The sequence below is a fragment of the Glycine soja genome, chromosome 6 (assembly GCF_004193775.1).
Source record: "Glycine soja cultivar W05 chromosome 6, ASM419377v2, whole genome shotgun sequence".
NCBI lineage: Eukaryota > Viridiplantae > Streptophyta > Magnoliopsida > Fabales > Fabaceae > Glycine > Glycine soja.
In genome coordinates, this window is record NC_041007.1 from 17757519 (window position 1) to 17775720 (window position 18202).

Sequence of the window (18202 nt, forward strand, 5' to 3'; positions counted from 1 at the left end):
ACTTAAAAAAGATCTTATTTTATATAATGAGAAGTCAGATCAAATGCTAGTTTCTTTCATTGGCAAGGTGTTGTTTTGCTTCTTTATTTTGGCACTCAAGTGTTGAGTTGTAGTTAAATTTTTTAAAACGGCCCTTGAATTTCAAGGATAATAATAAAGGGGGGCCAAAATTGAATGATTCAATTTGTCATGATTTAAATAATATTACTTGGACTTGCAAAAAAGTATTCTAGCCATCAATAATAAGCTACTGAATTATGTGCAATTTAAGTAAGGAGACATTTCATAATCAAGACAAAGACTTAAAGCCTGTCATACCAAATCACTTATTGCTAAATGCTAATATATCAAGTCAGTGACGCCATTGAAAAGGTGCTCTGCCTGTGCTGTGCTCTCTTACGAACCTATATTGGTTGGGATTTGCACTGCACAAAGAAGGGTAAAAAAATAAAAAATCTTGAGGAAAAAATAAAGACAGTCTGAAATTCCTGAACAACTCCACCATGGTAGGAGTTAGTTTTATCTTTGTTGGCCTATCCTTTCCTTCAAAAACACCAACCCTTTAAACTCTCCAACCAACAGCTCCAAAAATTAAGAGTAAAATCAATAGAAAAACCTGAGAAAGAAAAGAAAACAAACATCAACACCAACATCTCATACACTTGTGTGTCATAGGGTGGTCTCCTTTGGTGAGAATTGAGAAGACACTCAATTCATCACCTTTTCCCTCTCTCCTTTTCCAAAGAAAAAGAAAAAAAGAAGATCAATTCCAATGGAGGTTTCATGCAAAATTTTGAGAAGATCAATCCACAGTTTTCTTCAAAACTACCATTATTTTACCTCAACTGCAGCTTTTCTAGCCCTTCCTTTCTCCGCATCAATACTCCTATCAGAAGCTTTTGTGCCAGCCTCTTCATCCCTCTTGCCTCAGATACACAGTCACCTAAGGACTCTCTTTGATGCCGCAGGCTTTCCTTCCACATCACAATTGTTTACCATTCTCAACCTTAAGGTTTCTCAAACAATCACTTCCTCAATCTTCACCCTTCCCTTTACTCTCACATTTCTCCTCATTGCAAAAGCATCCATAATTCAAGCTCTAAATCACCACAAACCAACTTTGCCAACTTCCTTCACTTCCATGGTGTTCCATTACAAGCCTCTTCTACTTACCTACATCTACAACTCTTTCTTCATTCTCTCAGCAAATGCATCTTGCTTTTGCCTCCTCTTTTTGGCCTTCACCTTTGCTGAAGGGCTGGGATACACTTCACCAAGTTCCACACTTTTTATGTCAGCTGCAGCTGCAGTTCTCTTTTCTGTTATCCTTGCCAATGCACTTGTGATTTGCAACATGGCACTGACACTATCTGGCATGGAGGGACATGGAGGGTACATGGCAATTCTGAAGGCCTGTGTTATGCTAAGGGGAAAGACATCAATGGCTTTGTTCCTGGCACTTCCTGCCAATGTAGGACTTGCTGCCATTGAGGCCTTGTTCCAGTTCAGGGTTGTAAGAGCCTTTCGCAATGGTGAAATGTCATCAAGGCCTTTTATGGCTTTAGAGGCCATTTTCATTGCCTATTTGTTCTCAGTTTTCATCACCATTGACACAATTGTGAGCTGCATGTTTTACAAAAGCTGCAAGGTGGGATTGAGGGGTGATCAGGAAGACAAACATTTTTTGAGGATTGAATTCCCTGAGGAGGAGGGCAATTGTGGTTACATGGTATTGAAGAATTTTGAAGAACTACCTTAAGTAACATAAGGTAGAATATTGTTGTTTTCAATTTGGTTATGGCTTTTCTTCTTATGTTTCCCAAAAGGGAAGGAGCTACAAGTTATTCAAACTATATACTATGAATTTGAAAAATTCATTCATGTTACTCGAACCAAATCGAGCAACTTCTGAAGGCATAAAGGTTTCAACAGAGGGACCTCAGCTCAACTATATGCAGAAACAAGAAGCTAAAGATTGATCTACCATTATATTTTAATGTCTTTCTTTTATGTTGTTCAAATGTCTTCTTTTTATTCCATCTCTCTACCTTGTATATTTATTAATCTTTTACTTGTGAATAATACAAAAGCTCCTGTTTATTTCCTTGCGTTTTGTAACATTTTAGATAGATGAATACTCTCATCTTAATGTTACAGGAAAATAAGGGCCACTCAATTTCTTGTATTATTGTTGTTGTTGCCTTTTAATAAACATAGAAGCAGCTGCCAGCACAATTTCGTTGTGAATCCCATGAAAGACAAATTGTAGTGTATTTTGATTTTTCATCAGGATGCACGTTATCATGTCAAATCAGCTAAAAGATACAAAAATAATTCTTTTTTGCTTCAGACTTGACACATGCCGTGGGAAACCCAAATCCAAACACCCTATTAGAGGCAAAGCAATTTACTGGTTTGGTTTCAGGCCAAAAAAGTAAGACTTTGCTTTGTGGACCGCATGAAGAATATGTTCATTTTACATTAGCTCAAGCCTCTAAATTCTTTTTCAAAATGTATGTTTGAGACCACCTAATTGTCAAAACTGATACAGGGTTGGTATTATTATATTATGATCCGAATAGATGAGATCATTGAATGGAAACAAGCTTGGAGCAGTCATGATATGTGGAATCTAAACCATGGAACACATTTAATTGCAGAAAAAGCTGAATTGCTTATATAAAGTTCAACTGGTATTTAGTGTTTTTAAAGCACACTTGTGAAATATTTCCAACTTGTTCATCAGTTGTCCTAGGCAACAAAGATGAGAAAAAGTGGAAATGCAAATGCTGTAGGAATTTTCTGTATCAAAACCAGGATCCGTGAATACATCAAATGGACCAATCCTTGAGGCAAGGGAAACATGTAAATTGGAATAGCAAAGAAGTTAATACTTACCATTCTCACCATTCCGCTTTCCAGGCACAATTAGATATCAATGAAGTTATGGTGCTGAAGTTACTCCTAGGAATCAAATGTAAATATAATTCAGCATTTGGACTTTGACAAACTTGGTTTTACTGACTATTGCAGTGCCTGTTCTGCTATAATAACTCAAGTAAACAATTCTGAATGACCACTACAAATGAAATCTCAGTATGACAAAATGAATTTACAGATGGAAAATGTCTTGGTAGTTGCAAATATTTTTTGGTTTGTACCAAGAATATCCCCCGGTCAATTTTCCAAGACTAAATCCTTTCAATGGGTAGAGATCACCGAAATGAGTTTTGTCCCTCCTAACAAAGTATTATCCATATACATGACTAGTTATCGAACCCCAGACAACATACTTAAGCAAATACAAATATTGATGCAATCAGTGATGTACCTCCTAAGCAGTGCCATTAAATAGCTATTCTATCAGAGGGAATTGAAAAGTGTCTTTCTACTACCAAAATGGGTGCACACAGTCCATTCTGGAACAACTGAATGCAACAAGAACTCAAGAAGCTTTTCACTAATGTGTATTGCATTTCACAAGATAACTGAAACTAGCATTTCTATTTAAGCCTTCTCCTCACTTGTGTTACAGTACAGAGACCTGATTTGATTTCTATTTCTTTTCATAACCTGACAGCTATACAACATGCTCTTGGGGGTGTCCCACTAAAATTACTATTATAAGGAAAAAAGACAAACTAATTTCTATTTTACATGAGACAGAATTAAATCCTAAAAGAGGGTTCGAATTTTGTACAAGGTTTCATGGTACAGCATTGGCTTTGGTGCAGGACAAATATGCCAATTGAATGAAGAAAACCAAAGTCAGCTCTACTGCAATAGAAGCATGGTCTATTTCAACATTTCTTATTAAATTGAAGAACCAGATCCATTATCATAGCATTCACTGGATGCAGATGATTCTCAAGTGATCATCATGAGAAGTATCCATGCTGTGTCTAAATTTGGCCTTTCCAGAGTATTCTTCTGTGAATGATCAACAAAAATATGATTCATCATGCCATCAACGAATCAACTCATAGGCCTTTTTGTATGTTCAAAGATCTCCAGGTGGAAAGAATTTGCCATTTCACTTCATTAGATCAACTTGAAAGGCTAATTGTCACACCAAGATCTCATAAAGGGACTACTTAACTCGATGTTGGAAGCAATCCCCTTATCACAGGTAGATCTCCTCTCATTGGAAAGAGAATGATGTTGGTGCAAAGGAGCAGACAACCCAGTTTTCAACTATCTTTGCTCTTCCTCATCAAGTGAATGCCCTAGCCTTTTTCTTCAACCTCTTTCTCCGCTTTCTTCTCCTTCATATTTTCCACTCTTCCTTATCAAGTTAATGCCTTTAGCCTTCTCCATTTCAGCCTCTTTCTCCGCTTTCTTTTTCTCTAACTCTGCTTGTTTGGAATTCTCTTCATGTGCTTTCAGAAACAACCTTGTAAAATTTAAGAGGGTTACAGTAACTGCAATCAACAAAAAAGCAAAAATAATAAGTTAGCTGTAAAAAGATAGCAGGACATGTCACTTCTTTTTGTCAAACAAAGTATTAACATGCAAGAATGATGAAACTACAGTCAGTTCTCCTTTCCTTATCTATTCTCCTCTCTCACCATCTGCTTCTCTGTCCCACCGACAACAAGAATAAGTATTAATGCTAAACCAACCTTGCTCAAAAGGACAACGGGCAGGATCCTCACCAAAATATAGGGCAAGTGCATCTGCATTTCTACCCTGTCCACACATAAAACACACAATCTGTATGTCCCTTTATACCTCTTGTATAATCTACCAAAAAGATGGCTAAGCATATTACCACCACAGAATATAAGTTTGTTACAGATACCACCTCCGACTCTGCAACAGCAATGAATTCCTTCAATGTCTGAAAAAACAGTAAAGTGAGTCAAATGTATTGAAAATACACACTAGATGACAAACTTATATAACTATGATTAGCTTCATGCATACAATATGATGGAGGGTATTTGTTCACTTCTAAAACAAATTCAAGGACTCCTTAATTTTGGTTTGACACATAATATTTGTGCAAGACTAAAGTAACACTTTTTTTTAAGAAAAAAAATATTCATGTCATTGCATATATTCTGTTAAAGATGTAATGTAAAATCATTCATATATCTTATGTCTTCACCTAATAGTTTAAGCTTTTGGGAAAGTTGGTTCATGGCTTGGTTTCAAAGATTTGATGAGAAAGTAGTGTAGAATTTGATCCTTACCACTTGATTAGCTTCATGCATGCAATATGATGGAGAGTTTATTCACTTCTAAAACAAGTTAAAGGGCACCTTAATTTTGGTTCGACAGTGACACATAATATTTGCACAAGACTGAAGTAACAAATGTAACAAAAATATTTAGTGACACATAATATTTGCACAAGACTGAAGTAACAAATGTAACAAAAATATTTAGTGACACATAATATTTGCACAAGACTGAAGTAACAAAAATATTAAGTGTCATCACATCCATTCTGTTCAGATGTGATATAAAACCATTCATATGTCTTCACCTTATAGTTTAAGCTTTAAGGAAAGTTGGTTCATGACATGGTTTCAGAGACTTAATGATTGAGTGAAAATTTGATCATTACCACTCATTTTTCTAATAAAAAGTTGAATTTAGCACAAGGTAGGAAGGCTGGTGCATAATACATGCTTCAAGCCCAAATGATTCTTGTACAAGGGAGGGGGGGGGGGGGGGGGGGGGTAGAAATGTAATATAAAACCATCCATGTGCCTTACCTAACAGCTCAAGCATTTGGGAGAGTAGGTACATGACAAGCTCAATAACTTACTAAAAGCCAATAGCAACACTGCTCCACAAGCATTGGGAATGCAAACTCGGAATTAGATAACGAACAATTTTCTTTTGGACAGTACAAAATAATTGATAGAGAGAAATGAGGAGTGTAAAGTCTGATAAGATTTCAGGAATTGCAACTCCCTTTAAGCAACTATGAGCAGAACATAAAAAGAAGCCATATATACATTTTTCTGCCATAACAACTTTAGGGGAAAACTGGCAAAAGAGACATCCTTAATGATATGAATGAGTATTTGACTTCAACCAAATAAACCAAAGAACTCTTTGGCACCCATCATAGTTAAAACATTGCAAGAACATAACACTTCTTTTACAACAAGGTAAGTTGTTTGAGAAAGAGACAGCAACAGTTCCCTTCTCTTCAGGTTTGGGAAATTTCAGTTTGAGCTTCTTCTAGGATTCTATTGATCGATTATGAATCTTGGTGACAATCCTAAAATATCTTTCCTTCATTTTTCTTTCTTTTTTATCACCACTTTCTGAAAAGTTATGTGGGAGAAAAGGTTGCCCATTTCCAAAGTAAGGACATACCACAAACTCAAGGAGGACTTAGGCTTTAGAGTAGTACACTATTTGCAATACCTCTAATTTCACTTAAATCACTGATGTATTATTGCCTTTCATTCCATTGAAACTTGTAGCTAAAGAAAACTTCATAACTTCAGTGGTCCAGCACAACTCACTAAATAACCCTACAAGCCCTTCCAAAAGGCCAACATCAGCTCCAATCTTTACCTATTTGTATGAAAGAATTATTAAAAAGAAAAAAAAATGAGCTTTTGAGAATTGTTGATTAATTTCCACAATAATATCTTCTATTAGAAAGTATCTAGTTCTCTAGATTTGCTTGCCAATTATGGAGTGGTTCTTGGAACTATAATTATCACCATTTACTCAAGGAAAAAGAGGTGCTAATATAAGAGTTCTATTTTATGGAACCATGATAATGATTTCACCCCTTTAGGGTAAATAGGTGCTAAAATAAGAATTATGTTGGCCACTTTATAACCAATTTTATAAATCAAAAGATTGAGACCAAAATTGCACCCAAATAAATACAATTAAGAAACAAAATTTATGGAAAAAATTGATGGAGCTTTAATCCACACATCTAGATTAGAACTCCTTGGGCTTGTAAACTGGAATTAACTGATGATGAAATTTTTTGGAAAGCCACCTTAATTACGGTCACCCGTAGCCAGCCTTAGTTGCTTCCTCTTTGGGCTCTACCTTAATTGCAGTCTAAAGGATGGTGGGGGTGGTAGTTTAGTCCCACATCGACTAAAAATATGGCATAGATAGAGCTTATAAAGCTTGGATAGTCCTCACCTTACAAGCTAATTTTGTGTGGTTGAGTTAGGCCCTAAGACCAATTTCTAAGATGGTATCAAAACTTATTCTAGATTCATTGTTGAATCACCTGCATTTGCACACTCTAGGCCAATAGCCATGGGCGTGAGGGGGGTGTTGGAAATCCACCTTAATTGTGGTCTAGCTTGCCATAGTTGTTCCCTCTTTGGGGGCTACCTTAATTGCAGCCTCAAGGGTGGTGGTTTAGTCCCACATCGACTAGAGATATGGCATAAAATGGAGCCTATAAAGCTTGGGTAGTCCTCATCTTACAAGTTGGTTTTGTGCAGTTGAATTAGGCCCTAAGACCAATTTCCAACAAAAATAATAATAAAATTACACTGTCAACGACCTTCATGATGCAGGAAACCAGTATTATGAATTAAGTTTAGACACATAACTTTCTTTGCATTGTATTATGCTCTTTACTTGATATAGTGAAGAATCAAGAATACTAAACACCTTACGAAAAATGTCAGACACAGGGCCATCATTTTTAGATGCAGCAAGCTCCTGTTTAACCTTTTCTAATCCCCTGATGATTGCCTGCATTTCTTCTGCTAATGATTTCAATTGTATCTGCAAGATCAGGAATTTATGATCACTATTCATTGCAATTACATTAACTATTACTGACAGCCAGAAAAAAAAGCATTTTCTTTTCATTAAAAGTGCAGATACCCTTTGATTAATAGCCAGCCAAATCCAAGGTTTGATTGTTGATTTTCAGCAACCAACCCCGCTTCACTTTCAAGTTTCAAAACCTAGTTCTATTGATCAAGTGGTCAATAGAACTAAAATTTCTTGATTCAACAAGTGTGCTCCTGTGTGAAATTTCTCGATTTTATGATTATGGGAAGTTGCAATTTCTCCTATGGTTCCTAAATTTGCACACTTTTGTTTTACAGTGGATATTTATCAAAGGGCCAAAGTTGAAGGATGCTAATTTTGGACTTTTACATTTGGGTCAACTCTACTTTCCTAGCCAAATTTAGTAGTCCAATTGCATTTCCCCCATAATTTACAGTAAGTAAATCGCATTTGATTTAACATGACATTTGCAAAGTCCAATGTGATTCTTTGGAAGGAAAATGATTAAAAAAAAAACCTTATGACTATGCCAAAAATGATGAATTTTTGTCTGGCATTGCAACAGGAAGGAATGTGCTTTACAAATAAGGGGGGAAAGTGAAATTGGACTAGTCAATCAGGGTAACAAGGTGCAGCAGACCTTTGTTCTTTTGCATATAAAGAACCAAAATATAAATTGTTACCTTAGTGGCTGCTTCCAGGCTAACAAGGTCATGGTGAAAATCAAGGAGTCCGGGAAACCTTTCAGCTAAGACCTGGAGTTCAAATAGAAAGAAACAGAAAGGTAAACCACCAGTAAAATCTTCATTTAATGCAACTAAGACTATTACCTTGCAAAGAAAATGCATGAGTGTCATTTTACTGTTTGAAGCACGAGTTTCAGTTAGTTTTAGAAGACTATCTAACTTGAATCCAACAGCAGATCCTGTACAAAGTGGAAGCATTTCACACTCATTGTATATGAAATCAGATATATAAAAAAACAAATAAAATTTCTTTACTAACATATGAAGAAGGGCCAAGTATTATCTAATTTTTAAAATAGACAGAAGTAGCACCATATATATTTCCCATAGCCAGAAGTGAAAGGTAATAAAGACATTTCTATTACTAAAAGAAGACATACCCCTTGCTGTTCCTTGATTCAATGTATTACCCAAATAAAGAATTTTCTTCATAATCTCCTTCAGTTTGAATGAGTTTCGGACCTATTGGCAAGAAAAAATGCACATGGTTAAAAAAAATACAAGCAACATATGTTTGTTAGATTCATAAGCAAAGTACCTCTTCACAGGCAGAGTTCACTGTGTTTAAGCTCTTCTTAAACTCTGTAATCTGCAAAGTGGAAATAAGATATGCAAGAAAGCAAATCCAAAAAAAAATTCAGAAGAACATTACAGACAACAGCAAACCTGAGTCCTAAACTGAATCTTGAAAGAGAAAACTCTGAATTTTGACTCCACTCTTGGCACTTTCATCACCTCCAAAAAATACTGAAACATAATCAATGTATATAAGAATATGATTGCACATACACAGGTTCTTGAATTAACAAAGACCAAAAGAATTTGTTTATAATCCAAGTCTCGACAGAAGAGATTGATAAGAGTAACACAATTTTTTTCTTTAGTATGCCACCAGACAACCAATCTGTCATTGTCTCATTACATGAACTTTAAATTGATATATGCTGTCTTTTTTCATGATTTTGATTCACTCTCTGTATGGCCAATTGAATTGGTATACGCTTATTAATACATTCACATAGTCAGCCAATTGGAACCATTGGATAAAGATCAGACGGCTTATATTTTATCTCCATAAATCAGACAGCTTATATTTTATCTCCAAAAATTAGACTTTAAATAGGCATCTGAAATACAAATCATTCGATCTTCGTCAAACAGTTCTGATTTATGACTGTGTGACTGCAGGGAATTCGGGTTGAAGTCTCCCTATTCATCACTTTTTCTTTGTAATACAGATCCCTGTTTAGATACCACATTGACAAGAGATATAACCAATATAGTCCTTATAAGGCTTAGGCAGTCAACACCTTACAAGCTGGTTTTGTGAAATTGAGTTAAACTCTAAGGCCAAAATTCAAAAATGGTATTAGAGCAAGGATTAAGATCTTTATTTGTAGGAGAGAAGAGAAAGAAAAGGAAGCAAAAATCTCTTTTCGTGTTGGATACCAATGTTTTGATACCACATTGGGATGAAAGGAATTACAAAATCTAAATCAGTCCCTAAGTTTAGAGATCATGGTCAAGCTGTCTAAAGAAATTAAATAATATGATCAAGCTATCTAAGGATACTAAAATAAAATAGGGAAATAGAATAGGATAACAGTAAGATAATATCTCAACATATCTTAACTCTACCCCTGAAGCTGGAGCATATATATATATATATATATATCAATGCGTCAAGCTTGTTACATTTGTACCAGAGCTTGATCTATTCAGCTTGTTACATAATTTGCTAGATGGTATTAGAGCTTGTTATATATTCATCCAGTTATTGGACCACCCATATTTATCTACATTCTAGATGTCTATTCTTAAGCGTGGGGGGGTGTTGTTGCTGGGCCACCAACATTTTCTATGTTCCAAATGTCCAATCCTGGGTGTGAGGGGATGTATTGTATTCCCACATTGACTAGAGATATGACCAATGTAGTCCTTATAAGGCCTAGACAGTTCTTGCCTTACAAGCCAGTTTTGTAAGGTTGAGTTAGGCCTTAAGTCCAAATTCTAAGAATCCCCTTCATTCTCTTACTCTACTTTTTCTATTCTACATTCCTATCTCACCATCCCACTTCTAGGTTTTCTTTTTCACTTTTGGGACCCTAGCATTATGATCTGACCTGCCGAATCAACAATTCAGAGAAGATGAAGGTGGTTGAAGTGTTGGAAAACTTTGTCCAATTGCACAAAAAAAAATGGCTAGCAATTCATTGGATGCCAAACTCCTTGTAGGTCAAGAAAAGTGTGCGAGGTATGGAGGGGGAGGAAGGAGAAGACAAGTTGAGACAAATCTTCATGATGATGTGTCCGAAAATGGAAGAAGAGGCATCCCTTCATGCAAGAAGAATGTGGAATTGCCCAGTTTCGTGGGACATGACCTTTTAGGCTGGATAGCTAGAGCTGAAAAATTCTGAGGTGCAGGATGCAGTCCACAAAGAAGGTACAATATACTTTCATTAGTGCTAAAAGATATGATTGTATAGCTGAATATTAGGGATTATGTTAGTGATTTCTTTGCTTAATTGTATCATTATTCTTGATTATAAATAAGATCATATGTGTGGTCTGAATACACACAATTACACAAATACTGTAATATGGATGGAATAGTAGTGCAATGGTTTAGATTCTAGAGAAGGAATACCCTAACTTCGACATGGGAAGACCTGACAGAGGTTTTGATTCAAATACTTGAAGGAAGATGCTTGGGGTAAAGTATTATGAAAGACTCACCACCTTGAGCAACCAGCAACAGTAGAGGAATCTGTCCACAATCTCAGGTATTGGAGGCACAGACTAAAGAAAAAGATGAAGTACAAGGTTTGCACCCATGACCAAAAGAATGTCACGAGAACCTAACAGTAGGGAGTGTTCTGTAATTCTTTAGTTTCAATTCACATTCCATCAATTTTTTCCTTAAAATAAACCTGCATCTTTTATTATGGTAATTTGGCTATCTAATCTTTATTCTTTTCACCTTCTAAATATTAAGGTAAGCAATGACTTCCAATCCAAAAAAATCACAAACAGAACCTTATAATTTCACCTTTTTTACTTTTAATTCTCCTCTCAAATCAAATCAGAGTATCAGTAGTTTATCCTATCATTACTACACTGTAGTAAAACTGTGCTTTCAAGACAGCCCAATCATCCTTCATGTAAACTTGAAGACACCACCACATGAATCAGCTATGGATATGCCAAATATTCTTCCCATACAAGTTCTCTGTGCTCGCATTTTTCTTTTCTGAAGTACTATATAAAATTATGGTTAAAAAAATAATTCACAAACCTTTTCACACTTCCCCAAATTCTCCTTATCACCGGTGTATCCCTATATAAACCATAACCAAGATTAATCAAAATTAGAAAAGCAAGAAAATTACAATAAAAGGTAGAAATTCATAGTAACAGCAAATGCTAGAAATGAGAACCCTTAATTGTCAAAGCAAGATGCAAGAATCATGTATAAATTTGTTAAGCTTCACCTTTAAAAGCTCTATTTCCTCTTTGGTAGGACAAAATTTAATGAGATTTTCCACCTGATCAACATCTAACACTGAATCATCCATAGCCAGTACTGCAGCCTGATAATATGAATTTCAACATGTTAAAGACAATAAATTGAAAAAGTTACAGGGGGGAGATTTAATTTCCACATATATGATAAGGCAAGAATCTGTTACCAAGAACATCTACTATCAAAAGCTTTTAGTCTTAACTTATAACTACACACATCCAAAAAAAAAATTCAAGCATGACCTTAATGCAAATGCCACTATAACAACTACAACAACAAAAGTGCTTTCCCATTAGCTGAGGTCGCCTCCATGGATCAAACAACATCATTATTTCTTAAACCAAGTTCTCAAAGAAGGCATGTATACCTAAATCTTTTTAATGACTTCTCTTATAGTTTTTCTGTCTTTACCTTTATTTATTGGGTTATCCTCCATCTGATCACTCTTCTTACTGGGGCTTTTATTATGTGGGATTCTATCATCTTTTTCCTTCTTAATAAATACTGCTTCTACTTTATCTCTGGTAAACTCAGTCATCATCTTCTCTTTTCTTGTCTGTCCTCTCCTCTCATTCACTACAAGATTCTCATCTCTGGAACACTTGACTTAAACTTTCTTTTGGCACTTTATTGCCCTGCATTCTGTACCATAAAGCATTTCCAGTCTTATGTATAAATATAGTAACATTTTCCTTTAAGCTTGAGTGGCTTGCTCACCAATAACAATAGAAGCATTTATTGATTTCATCCACAAATCTTGATACCTGTCTCTCTTTATTCTGTCATTTTGTATGATAGATCCAAGATTCCTAAACTGAGCAATATGTATCCAATTTTCACCTTCAAGCCAAAGCTAGCACATGTCTAGCTGAACTTGCATTCCAAAATTAAAATTTATGCTTCATGAAAAAGAATACTATTGTTCATTATAATCGGATTTAATGTAAGATCCTAGCTTGCATGATTATACATTTAAAATTGCTGACATGAATTAAGAAATTTCAAAGTATCAACTTACCATAATATCAGGAAGTGGCATCTTAACCTTTGTGAGCATAATTTCAGTATTATTGGCCCTCCTTAGGTCAATCTACAATTAATCATACAAACAACCTATTTATTAGATACTAGAAAATACAAAACGAACATGAACTTGATGATTTTGAATAAATGCGTTAACAGCCAATAAAATGCACACTGCCCTTTTGCTGTATTTGAATTTTAATTCCAGAAAATAGAAGAGAAAACAATAATAATAACATTAAAGACAAATTTCCAAGATAATCATCCATGCTCAATACTTTATGTACCAAGGTATGTTTGATATTTTTCTTGACATAACAAAACTATAGGAAAAAATGCATTTGATTCCTTCACAGTTAAAGAGAGATTACCTAATCACTCAAGTCAGACCACAATGAAAAATGACTTCTTTTATGAACAAATTACTAAGCATACAAAACAATGGTACTAAATTCCAATTTTAAATTAATGAATCCTTTAACATCAACAACCTTTGTTGTGAAGTACAATTACAAATCATGATGATTACACTTCCAAAAGGAAAGACTACCAATAAAATCTGTCAAATCATCTTTTACGAGGATTATTTAAAAAATAAAATATTTAGAATATTCATTTAGAAGATTACCAAGTGGATTTTGTCAGTTTTGGATCCAACAGATTTACGTCGCCCACCAGATTTACCATCTGAATCAGCAGGTTTTGGAACATTTGCAGAAAAAAGCTTTTCTATCTCTGAAACGTCAAACTCTTGTGTTCTACGATAAAATGTAAAACCATTCGTTACAACATGGAGGATTGAAAGCATGCAGTGAAGTGTATACTTATAGGGAATTGAAATGAATCAATAAAATCTTGCAATAGGCAAGTCAAATTACATTTGAGGGTCTCCACGTCTTTGTAATTCATCCCATAAACTTCCTTGCAATGCCCTTGTTACCTTACTCCAATGCAGAGGCTTTAAGGAGGACCGCCGAGCTGCCATAGCACCAGCTCCCGTAGGACGTGTAAGTCCACGCCCTCTCCCTCTTGGATCAGTTCCAAGTGGCGACGGAGAAGGAGCCCCACCTAGAGGTCCAAAAGGAGCAGGAGCGGCAGGGGCCCGATATCCAGTAGGAGGTGGGCCTCGACCACTTGGAGGTGGTGGAGGAGGTGTGCCTCCATGCATTGAAGGTGGTGGTCTATGAGTTGGTGGAGGCGGGGGAGGTGGGGCTCTAGACAATGAAGGAGGTGGCGGTGGAGGTGGGGCTCCACTTGATGCAGGAAGAGGTGGTGGTGGTGGAGCAGTACTTAAAGGAGGAGAAGGCAGTGGTGTAGATTTACTTAAAGGAGGTGAAGGTGGATGTGGCGGTGGAGCTTTAAATGATGTTGGAGGTAATGAGGAAGGAGGCAGTGGAGCTCCAATTGTAGACAACATAGGAGGAGGAGGAGGTGGTGGTGGTGGTAGTGATGGTGGAGGATGGGGAACGGAAACTGCATCAATTAATTCAGAAACTTTTGATGTAATTGCACCACTTGCAATGGAAGGAGCTGAGGGAGGAGGAGCTAAAGCACCATTATTTTGTCCAACAATGGCAATGGATGAATAAACAGATGTCCATTGGGTAGGAGTTATGAAGCTCCCTCTATTCTGCCCAAAAAATGGAGGTGGAGGAGGAGGTGGAGGATGAAGTTGTAACATTTGATTGTAGCTCTGTTGTGGTGTTTGAGTAGCTGATTGAAGAGATGTCTCTTTGACTGACAGTAATGATGGTAGTGGAGAGTTTGAGTCTATTTCAGCTATGCTGTCTGAAGATTTTGAATTATCCCCTATACAGCTTTTCAGGTCATTTCTCATGTCCATAGAAACAATTACTTCAGAGACATAAGAACCAGAAATAGATTTTCCTTTGGCATCAGTAATCTTCTCCTTTGCTGAGGTAACATTTGAAAGGTTAGCTGGTGAATTATTATTTCTTGATGGTGGATATGAGACGTGCATTGAATCTTGATAAGAACCCTTATTAGAAGGAATCCACCTAGTTGTTGCATTGGGTTTTGCTTGTTTTGCCTGAAAACCATGTGGTTCTTGTTCTTTAGTTTTTTGCTTTGGTACAACTGTATCTCCCACTGGCTTTGAGCTTGAAGGAAGTTGTTTCTTTTCATTGTTATCTTCATCACACTTGTTCTGCATACCTGACAACTCATCATGCGCATCCACACTGACTTCCTTTGTCATAAAAGTGACTCCATAATCCACGCCAATATCTTTCAAAGCATGAGTATCTGAAACCACCCTCTCGTCAAGCTTGTACTTCACATCATCAACCTGTTGGTGAATCCCATCATCTAACATGAAATCCTGAAAAGTATGAGGATCTGAATACTCTTTCCAGAGCTCTTTATGACTTCCATCATCAAGAACCATTGGAGAATCGTAATCCCCCTTACCTTCTTGAGCATCAATTATATTGCTGAAGATCTCTTCCGCTTCATAGAATTCCTCAGCCTCAGGTGAAGCACATTCAGTGTCATTTGCATATTCACTCGCATTGAATGTGGTTAGATTAGGTATAACAGCATCAGCATCCAAAAAAAGCACCTGATACAGACACGATTATGTGTTCAACTGCTATTGCTTCAGGTAATAACTTTGACATATGAAAAACAATAACTTACCTCAAATCTGAAGTCCTTAGGGAACTGATCCTTTGCATCCCACAGAATATCAATTTCATCACGGCTCAGCATCAATATATTTGACCGTACAAATGCAGTATGAAACATGACTCTAAACATCATCTCCTCACGAACAAGATCTTCACTTAAATGTATGCACTCAAGAACCACATCTCCTTGAACACGACAATGGATGTCAATTTTCACAAGCATACATTCTTCCTGTGGTTAAAACTTCTTCAGAGGGCATTCTACTAATTAATTCACAATTCATTATGAATAGCCCAGATATTCTATCTAATCGATTCAAATTCATTATGAATATTAACACAAATATTCTATCCAATCAATTCACAATTCATTATGAATAGCGAAACTTTAAATCACCTGCTGGTAGTGGCGAACAAGATTTTGGGTCCTTGAGGTCGAGAAAAGAAGCTTAGAACCTCTGTTGGCAGGTTTTGAAGGGTCTGGACCATAGACACGCACAACTGGCCTGCAACCTTTTCCACCATCAAACAATGGAAGGACTCTAAGAATGAGGCAATCCAAATATAAGGGTGTATCTGGAGGAGGCCACATAGAACCCAAATGCCTCCTGGAAATGTACTGAAGATATCTCAAATGAGAAGGTTGCGAATTTAAAGGAGATAAAAGGTGGAGAAGTTCTCTAGGTGCTTGCTTGTACACCATTTCAAGAGTCTTGTGCTCCCCACTGTACTGTTTCCTGTACAATAGAAGACCAGCTAGCATAAATGCGAGCACAGGCCAACCACCCCTTTCACAGTGCATCAAAAGCACATTTTGTTGCCCCTCCAGAGACAGCCAGCTCTCGCTTGACCGAAGGAAATGGTGAATCATCTCTAAAGGAAGAAGTGGACAACTCTCGTATTTCTGAGGGTACTCCATAACTGTCATCTCATACTGAGACATAATGTCTGAAATTCGACTGCGCTTATCTCCTTGTCTGAAATTGAGCACCATGAAAGAAGCATCCGGATAGTGATCCTGTAGTTGAGCCACAATGCCCCCAATATAAGCCTTGTACTCCTCTTCCTCCAACACATTCTTGGAGAAGCAGCAATCAAAAACTGCATAAACACACTCAAATATTACAGAAATACAGGACTACACAACTTCATTAAGACACTAAAAATACAGTAAATCAATTCAATTCATAAACGAGAAGCTTAGAAGAGTAAAACCAATCCTATACACTACACTAAATTAAACAGAGGAGACGCTTTCAACCTGCCAAGTATCATCTTCACTTAAGGTAATGAACATAAACAACTGTTGTTGCAAGGCATAACTACAACTATAATTTCCTTAAGGACAAGCAAGGATTTAAAAAACAGTCTTCAAACACGATTTCCAACACAATATCAAGGTTTTTGAGTGTCTACAACCACATTGCGATTGCAATTGTGACAACATTTGACTAAAATTTCCCACAATATACAAGGAACACAACATTACCGTGACCGCAACCACAATTCAAAACCTTGAGGAAAAGTACAACCCCCTCACTCAAAACACATCTTCCCCCACAAAACCAACCTTCTTGGGGTTTCCATTTCCATCCAGCAATCCTCGGTTGATAAAATTACTACAGTGACTGCTATTTTACTCCAGTTATTTCAAATCCAATCCTCCCATTCCACATTTTGTTACACTTAGATAGAATAACCCCTCAAACACCCCCTTACCCTAAAAAACACAAACCAACAAGGAATAAACCAAACCTAATGCAACAGAGAACCCCACAAAAAAGAAAGAAATCAAGTCCACTTTGTCATTGTATTACCATAAAAACCACTTAATAAAAATTTCAGTAAACTCGGGTCAAAACTCAACCACTAGTCACGAAAACAATGCTTCAATTCCCAACAAGAGCTCAAATTTCGAAAATAATAAAGAACAAAAAACATTTAATAAATATATAAAATATAGGTGTAAGTGTGTAAGAAAGTAAGGAAAAAGAAAGTGAGAGACCATAGAGTCTATCGGAGATCTCGAGGAGGTGATCCGGCGGTTTCCAGTAAAAGAACCTTCGGAAGAGAGCCATGGGAATGGAAATGAGATGTAGTGATGAATATAAAAAAAGTGGTTCTTTCTTGGTTGGGACTGGGCCATGCGCCTTCACTCGCTTTTCTTTCTTTCTTTCGTTAGTTAAATGTAGGAATTTTTTATACTAAACTCACTAACTCAGTCTATTATCAACGTCAAATCACTTCTTTTCTTTGAGTCTTTCTCACGACAACCATCTTCGTTCGTCCATTTCCCTCATGTCCATGCACTACGTTCGTATTTCGTTGCAAGTTGTTTTTTCCGTTTTGGGACAAGGTGATCATACAAGTTACTCTTGTACTTACATAACTACATTTACCTTGTCTCAAATAATTTTTATTTTTTTTTATAACTAATTTAAAGGGTAACTTTGTGCAGATACTTTATGCAAAGGAAAAAGTACAAGAGTCCTGATAAAATGGTTTCTTGTACTTTT

At 36.4% G+C, this 18202-nt stretch overlaps 2 protein-coding genes across 7 annotated transcripts; one reads left to right on the forward strand and one right to left on the reverse strand.

Moving 5' to 3' along the window:
* The first annotated feature begins 347 nt into the window (after positions 1 to 347).
* On the forward strand, positions 348 to 2154 carry LOC114416573. Its single transcript, XM_028381484.1, has one exon. The coding sequence runs from the start codon at positions 773 to 775 to the stop codon at positions 1757 to 1759; it is 987 nt and encodes a 328-aa protein (XP_028237285.1). The 5' UTR covers positions 348 to 772; the 3' UTR covers positions 1760 to 2154.
* Positions 2155 to 3433: 1279 nt separating this feature from the next.
* Positions 3434 to 17867, reverse strand: LOC114416574 (formin-like protein 20). Of its 6 annotated transcripts, none has more exons than XM_028381485.1 (17): positions 17692 to 17867; positions 16084 to 16787; positions 15697 to 15918; positions 13917 to 15619; positions 13667 to 13796; positions 13034 to 13105; positions 11984 to 12082; positions 11788 to 11829; positions 9159 to 9239; positions 9031 to 9081; positions 8873 to 8954; positions 8577 to 8671; positions 8430 to 8501; positions 7618 to 7734; positions 4772 to 4840; positions 4623 to 4689; positions 3434 to 4421 (listed from the first exon to the last, which is right to left on the reverse strand). In XM_028381485.1, the coding sequence occupies exons 1-17, from the start codon at positions 17762 to 17764 to the stop codon at positions 4240 to 4242; spliced, it is 3861 nt and encodes a 1286-aa protein (XP_028237286.1). In that variant the 5' UTR covers positions 17765 to 17867; the 3' UTR covers positions 3434 to 4239. The 6 variants fall into 6 exon arrangements, 4 of the variants coding, with proteins under 4 accessions (XP_028237286.1, XP_028237288.1, XP_028237287.1 ...); XM_028381487.1 differs by lacking the exon at positions 17692 to 17867 and adding an exon at positions 17257 to 17619; XM_028381486.1 differs by lacking the exon at positions 17692 to 17867 and adding an exon at positions 17176 to 17619.
* Positions 17868 to 18202: the final 335 nt, after the last annotated feature.